At 38.3% G+C, this 7,739-nt stretch overlaps 1 protein-coding gene across 1 annotated transcript; it reads right to left on the reverse strand.

The window, feature by feature from the left end:
* Positions 1-404: 404 nt before the first annotated feature.
* On the reverse strand, positions 405-5,380 carry SPAM1 (sperm adhesion molecule 1; the record flags this gene model as incomplete). The annotated part of the gene is made up of 3 exons (XM_082014237.1): positions 405-1,064; positions 2,879-2,968; positions 4,418-5,380. The coding sequence occupies 3 exons, from the start codon at positions 5,378-5,380 to the stop codon at positions 405-407; spliced, it is 1,713 nt and encodes a 570-aa protein (XP_081870363.1).
* Positions 5,381-7,739: the final 2,359 nt, after the last annotated feature.

Here is a 7,739-nt window from a genome sequence, read left to right on the forward strand (position 1 = left end):
TAGGGTATCAAATCTGTTAACTGCTGAGACTCAATGAAATCCAGATTGAGACGTATTTGACTGCCTTAGCTTGAATTATCCAAAACAGCATTATCAACAATTTATTTTTTTTCAAATAGAATTGTTAAACATGTAAACTCTAAAAAATGTTCCTTATTCTGGATTATGCTTTCATATGGTAAAATCAGTATATACAGACCAGTATATCTTTGGCACAAATAGTAGTTTATAGAACTAAACCGAAAAAATATATTCAAAAACTGAAGTGTCACCTATGGAGTAGAAAAGGTTACCTGATGCAGATAAGACCATATGCCTTTCAGGAATGATTTTTCTGTGTAAATAAAACCTTTAGAATTTCAAACACAGCCAGGGAAAAGAATATAGTCGTGTTTGTGGGTCATTTATGTTAAGGTTCTTAGAATTAGAATTAAACAAAACAGATTAAACATCCTTATCTTATAGGATGAAGAACTACTGAAAGTACGAGTATCATTTGCTTCTAAATCATATCTAGTGGCAGCTGTGACTGTGTTATATTCCGCAGTTGTTATGTTGAGTATATTATTTCCAAAGGTAGAGTGGAAATCTTCTATTTCAGGATATGTAGATAATGTCACCTTACTCTGAGAGGTAAATGAAAATACAGTTCTGTTAGACAGGATCTTTTCTTCAGAGGCTTCTATATAAGAAAGTGAATTTGAGGATATCTGAATGCAAATATCTTCTGAAATGCAAGCACGGAGGTAATGGATGTCATTTATATCGGCCCTAGGTTCACAACTGTGCCCTGCATAACAGTGGCAATCAAATTTTTCTATGAATGTTTGCAGATCCTGAAATGCTGGTTGCCCTTGTAGGCTGTATTTTCCATCCTTTGTCATTTGAATGACAATATTGTCAGGGTTCAAGTGAAGATAGTCACTGGAATTCCATTTTTTCCGTGCACAAGCACCAAAGTCTTGGCATAACACTTGGCTACAGATTCTGGCTGCCATCGTGACATTGATGAGGTACGGGGTCAAAGTCCTCCTAAGGTAGTTGTCCAGAGTCCTACAAGTGTTCTGGGAAAAGAACATCATATCTGCAACGTTTAGTAAGGAAACCATTAAAACGCTGCCATTCTAGTAACAGTACTGTAGTGGATACCTGTGAATGTTTCTCCTGAGGTTTGTTGTAACTGGTGGTTGGAAGCAAGTTTATCTGAGAAGTTGCTATATAGTTCAAGGATCACAGCAAATTTATGTTGGTGGTTGCTGGAGGTGTTACAAAAAGCACTTATATCGGAAAGCAGACAACTTTAAGCTTTCATTTTATCTGTATATTTCATGTAGCATTTTGAATCAGCTGTATTAAAGAAGTTACATGAAGGATTGAGGTTCCTTTTTATGTCTTGAATGGTTTGAAAGAATCTTGAAAAAAAGCCTCACTTCTTCAGCCTGAACAATTTTTCTATCAAATCATCCCTGTGAGACTCTTCCATTTCCCCCTGACCTGGATAGCTAGGCTGCAGGAGTAGGGAGCTTTCACAATATTTTTGAATGGAAACCATTTTGGGAGAGTGGTCGAATGGAAAGTATGCTAAGAGAATTGATCATTCCAATTGATTATGAAGTCAGCATATATTCTGTGTATTCTTGGCACAGTTTAATAACCAGAGGCTTTGGGAATTCTTTGTTTCTGATGCTGTCTCCTTAGGGCATTTGCCTAATAGCACACATAGATACAGCTAATATTTACACCCATGGAGATCACGTGAGTGAATCTGAGGTATATGTAGTTTTTTTGTTTTTCTTTTAGCTATGTATAAAAACCCTGCCTGGAAATTTTGGTTGATGCAATTCTTGCAGAAGTGAGGCTCACAGTAATATTTTGTTGATGAAAGACTACTGACTACTGACTGTGATAGCTGTAAAAAAAAAGGTGCGATTAGTGCACAAATACATAGTCTGACTGGGCTGTGGAAAATTCTATTTGCTCACACAAATCTCAAAATTCAAGCAATAAAAGTTGTTGCTCCTCTATGTTCTGGTATTGGGGTAATGGGGAAAAAAGCTTCAGGTGGAACTGATACACTTTCTCAAAGGCAGGCACATACAAAAAAGAGTCAAAGTGAGATGCTTTGGGGAATTTGACCCTTCCAGAGCTGTGGAGGCTTATGTGGCCATGCTTTCTGTGACAGGAGGCTCAACAGTGCTGTAGAGTTTCAGTCCTTTGCTCTTAGAAGACTTCAGAAGAGTCTTCCCATACGGTAGTTTATTATATCTAGCTTGCCTGGGTATGAATGTGCTTGTTTGAAAGATTTATTTGAATATCCTTATAACAACGTTTCTCAACCTACGTATTTGATCTTCCTAAAACAAATTTTTTCCTCTTCTGATTCAGTTCTTTCTTACAATGAAATTAATCAAAGTACTACTTAGAACACACAGAACAGGCTAGAGCTGAAATTTCACAGACTGACTCCTAGTGCACTTATTGCTAAGTGCACCACTTTAAAAAGCAGAAGGGTCTTTTAAGAATTTTTCTGGGAGAGCACAAGCAATTTTTCCTATATCTCATGACTGGAATGTAATGAAGATATAGGAATTCCTTCCTTAAATTAACTAAACAAGTGCTAACTTGCCTACAGTTATTGTGGTAGCTTGTCCAGTTACACAGATTACTGATATTTTAAAAGATTGAACTCTTACTCTGTGTAGTCAATGACAATATTCATAAGCCTCAAATGTGCTTGGTTTTTAACTAGAGAAGACTGCTGGAAATATGGAGTCATCATTCTTAAAGTAGAAGATAGAATGTAAGTTATCCTAATGCTTTATGTCTTTTTCACTTTATTGCTCTTTAAAAATGTCATGTAATAATTAATCTGTCATACCTTATTTTGTGTTAAATTCATATCACCCCAGATCACAATTCCAGAAGCACCCAGTGCAGCAGATTCTCCGATGGTATTTACCAGGTCATCCTGAGAGGAAATATGCAAAGAATCATACTAATGTAAGCAAGCTGTAATATAAGGGCCAAAGGTATAGTGCATATAGTAAATTACATATCCAAAATAACTACTTTGAAGACAGAAAGCAATTACACACGATGCAAACATTCTGTGCTCAATTACACTATTTTATTCTGGGATCGGGTTGCACAGGTGATGCCAGAAAATCTTGTCAACTGTATCCAATTTATGTATGTCATGTGATTAGAAAAACAAGGCTGTAAAACTGAGCCAATGGTTAGGCATATGACATACACTCCTCCAACAATTTTATCTTGCTGCATTGCCTCCTGGCTGCTCAGAGTTGGTAGTTACTGGTTTCAGTAATGCTGCCTGAAGCAGAGGCTGGAAAGCACACCTTTCCCCCCCCCCCCCCAACGTAATTTCGATTTCCAGAAAGTGCTAAAGCAGAAAAGTAGCAAGAGAAAGAGCTTTCACCAGCAGGAATCTCTTTTCTCCAGAGAATAGTCTTTTACAGAGATTGATTTGGGAAATTTGCTTCTGTTCAGTTCTCCTTTTAGGGTCAGCTATTAGCCCAGCCCTAACAAAATCTTAAAGCCTATCTGGGATGGGAGCGGACTATGGGTAGAAGAACAACACATCAAGAACAATTTACTGCGGGGCAGAACACATGGAAAGGAAGAATGTAAGGATTACAGGATTTAAATTATTAACTTAAGTATTAATTATTAAATTATTAACAACCATGGCAATGCCTGGTGATGTTCTATCCAGGATGTGAGAGAACACCAGACACAATGCAGTCACCAGGACCACAACCTCCAACTTACCCTTTCTCGTGGCCTGGATGACCAGGAAGAGATTCCCCAGATTGGTGGTATCTCTTACAGTGTGGATATATATAAAAATGTGAAGGGAAAAGCATAGCCAGAACTGCAATAAGATGATTAGACCTTAATCAGAGCTTAACCTTGGCTAACCCATGAGATGCTGAAACACCATTTAGAAAGCTACTCCAGTACAACTAAGGGCAGAATTTTCTCACTAGCTTTTAAACCCTTTTTTAAAGAAAAAAAACCCCTCCCTTTTATTATTTTTTTTCTTATAATTTAAAAAGCAGACATAGGCCAGCCCAATTTTACTCATGCACATTGGAAAAGGTTACTCAATTTCTTTCCTCTGACTTAATATCCTAAATATGCTTTCTAGCTTTGTAATATTTTTCTACATGTGAGGACTACTCAGAGAATAAAACACCTTGATAAATATCACAAGGAAGGTTTGAAAATAGACCTCTTAGTGTTCCATTTGATCAGATTTCTTTGATGGATTAATTTAATTTTTCATACAAAATCTACACACTTTTTTTCTGATGAGTTAGCATATTTACTAAGCAAGTGTCACCTTGTAATTTCTTTCCACTTAAATTTGAAATATTTAAGGTCTAGCTCCACTCACCTGGGAGAGATATTCCTCGTAGACATCTGTGAATACTGGACGTGTATATACAAAAACTGGAAGGGGATGAGTAGAATTAGAGACATAAGAAATTCTAATGGCTTCTTGAACTCTATTGCGAACAAAGAGTTGGGCATTTCTGGAAGATCTTAAGGCTGTCTCTAGATAGACAGATGGATAAAGTGCTGTGCTTTTCTCCCACAACCAGTTAAGCTCATTATTTCTTTCTATTTCAATATCTAAACAGGTTCCTGTATAATTATGCGGGTTTTGTTTGTAATCATAGTTATAACAGTCTGGATAAAGGTAATATCCCCACAGACGATTTGGCTTCATTTCTATGCCCAGCTTTAAAGATTCCAACATAATTGATTTTGCTGCAGCTTCAAATTCCATTTTAGCTACAGTCCTGGCTTCAGCTTCTGATAGACTGAGGTCTCTCTGCTGAACCAGTTCAATGGATTCCTGTCTATAAATGTCTTTTGATCCCCAGTTCCTTATCCACACAGGTCTCCAGTTTTCCCAGTCAATGACAGCCAATCCAAACTGTTCATCTGAAGGAATATAGAACTGGATGTCCTCTTTGGCTTTTTTTAAATGATTCTCCAGCAGTGAGAGTTGGGGAAGTCCTCCATTGAACGCCTCTCCTGTGACTTCATTTTTGTATGGATAGTAGCCAAGCCTGTCCGGATAGAAAAGAGTGATGTTTTGCCCAATGGATGTCTTCAGTGTGCTGCCAACAAGAGAAAAAAATTTCATGTCCAGCTGCACTCCAGTCCTTTCAGTACAAAGTTCTGTAGGAGCATTCCATATAGAAAGGAAAGGTGAATTAGAAACAAGTGGACGAGCTCTTATGTTCAGAGATGAGCAGCAAGAAACTAGAAGACTGGCAAACACCATACTGGGTGCTATAGGATACATACAGGTAACACAGATACCAAAACTTTGGCTTAGAGTTTCCATTGTAGCATGTGCAGTGACATTAGGTGCTTCAGTTCAGACAAAAATTGAATGCTCTGGGTGTTCAGAATGTTGATAGCCCGACAAAAGCTTTACCATACAATATATTTCTTCAGATTAATACCAATTAAGCAATATTTCCTTAGGTGTAAAATAGGGGTATCCTTTATATGAGGCTCTCTGTCACTTCCAACTGCAGGAAACCTTTCAACAACTTCTGAGACCTAACGCAGAAAAAGAGACAAATGTAGATAAAGTAAGAGATGGTAAATATTTCATTTCTAACCATGAAACAAATACCATTTTTGATGCTGAGTATATTGTAATCATTCAATAAAATTCCCCTTTGAAGGAAAAGCACAATGTACAATCATAGAGGAAATAAGCTGTATATATATATAAAGTAGATATAAAACTAAGAGTGGAATGGTATCGAGTGAGTCATGGATCAGAATGAGTGTGCTTTGTAGTAGTCCTGATTGTGCCAGTGACTGATGTCTGTAAACATGAGCAGTCTCACAATGTCTTCTCTTAATCAACAGTAATCTATATATAATATTTTTTACCTATCTCAAAATAAAGTTCTAGGTCTTAATTCATTAATTTTACACAGCACTTAAGGGAAGATACAAGATAACACAAAACTGGAACCTCAACTGTTGTACATGCAAGAAAACCATCCATACTCAGTAAGGTATCTGAAATATTATAGGCACTCCATCTTCTGTCCAGAGCTCTTTTAAACAGGCTCAAGAGCTGCATATCATCTTGGTATATGGCCATCTATATGTTGCTTAAGGCCACTTGAGATCTACAGATTAAGTGACCCCAAAGCAAGGAAGGAACCTATGTCAACTAAAGGTCCTGCCTGTGGTCATGGACATCACACTCTCTAGAGATGATTCAGGGCTTCTTCTTCATTTGAGGGTAATTTGCCTCTTCTGAGGACTAGGAGGAGATGAAGGAGAAATGGAGAAGTTGTACTGACAGAGGAGATCTCTAGGAGTGGATTTTCCCAGAGGAGGGGTTTTGCATTACAGGAATCTTCAAAAAATGACAGAATTCAGACGCTTAGGTTCCCAGATTAGCAAGTCTATTTTGCAGACCCCACTTCACTTCCTCTTCATCTATCACTTCTGATGCTAACAGGCAGTAGGGATATTTTCCCTTTTATTCTTTTTCTTCCTGGGCACGCTGACAGCTCGTGGTCATCGTGTCAATGGAGAAGCACAGAGCTGCTAGCCATTCCTTTTGCCAGGTCCCCAACCTAACTGAGGAGGTAACAACAGCCAATTACATTTTCTTGGCTTACAGGTGCCAGCACATGTGAATGAAACCAGCTACTCAAAGACACAAGCATGCACAGCTGAAAGACTGGCAAACGAGCCTCAATAGCAAGGATTCTTGGAAGAGGGTTTGGCAGCAAAGGAGGAATTTTTTTTCCAAACAGGAGCTTATAGTCCTGGAGTAGGAAGTGCAAGTAGAAAGAGCAGAAAATACACCCGAGTAGTATCAGATGTCCCTTCGCAACTCATCTGCAGGTATATGAAAGACAGGTAGGTAAAATGTAGTATAGGTGGTGAGGTGCAACGTACAGCACAGCTAGAACTGCAACAGCTTCCTCCCACCAGCCGTGACAGCATCTGTCTCCTCAGTTGCACTGCCTCTGAGCCGCTAGAGCCCAATTTCTGATATTGTCAAGCACATCCTACATTCTCTGCCAGGAGAGAACACCCCTATTCCACAGACCAGCACAAACTTCAGCTAGGATTTTGGCTCTGTCATCCTCATCCCCTCAACATATTAATACAAATTGCTTTTGCACCATACTTGAGTGTCTGCAACGTTATGCACATATCTGCAAAGAGTTTTCTGTGGCCTTTCACAAATAGCTGAGCTCTGGTCAAATGCCATTCTGCATTTTTTTGTTAGGTTTACCTTCCCCCCTGACCTTTTACAGGAAAGATTTTCATTCTTTCTTCAATGGACAAATTTTCATCAACGTTTTGGAAGAAATGAAAACCAATGATTTGAAGGCTAAACTACCATTCAGAAAGGCCAAGAGCTGTAAAGGAAAAGTGAAACTGCAGATACCTGAGACCCTAGGATAAAGAGGTGTGTATGATGACTGCTTATTGCTTTCATATTAATTTAAAAAAAAAAGTTGGATCTTCTTTCATGATCAAGCTCTTTGGTTCTCCTGGGATGATGAACAAGCAGCAGTAGATGAGTTCTCACAGTTCTGTTTTGGACTCCTTCACCTAGGAGTGAATTTGTCCATTTCACTTACCTTACAAAAGCTTTATCAATCACAGGATGAAAACAAGTTCTCATTAAGGAAGCAGCAGTTGGAGTGAAGTCT

The sequence above is a fragment of the Phaethon aethereus genome (genome assembly GCF_964289735.1).
Source record: "Phaethon aethereus genome assembly, chromosome: 1".
NCBI lineage: Eukaryota > Metazoa > Chordata > Aves > Phaethontiformes > Phaethontidae > Phaethon > Phaethon aethereus.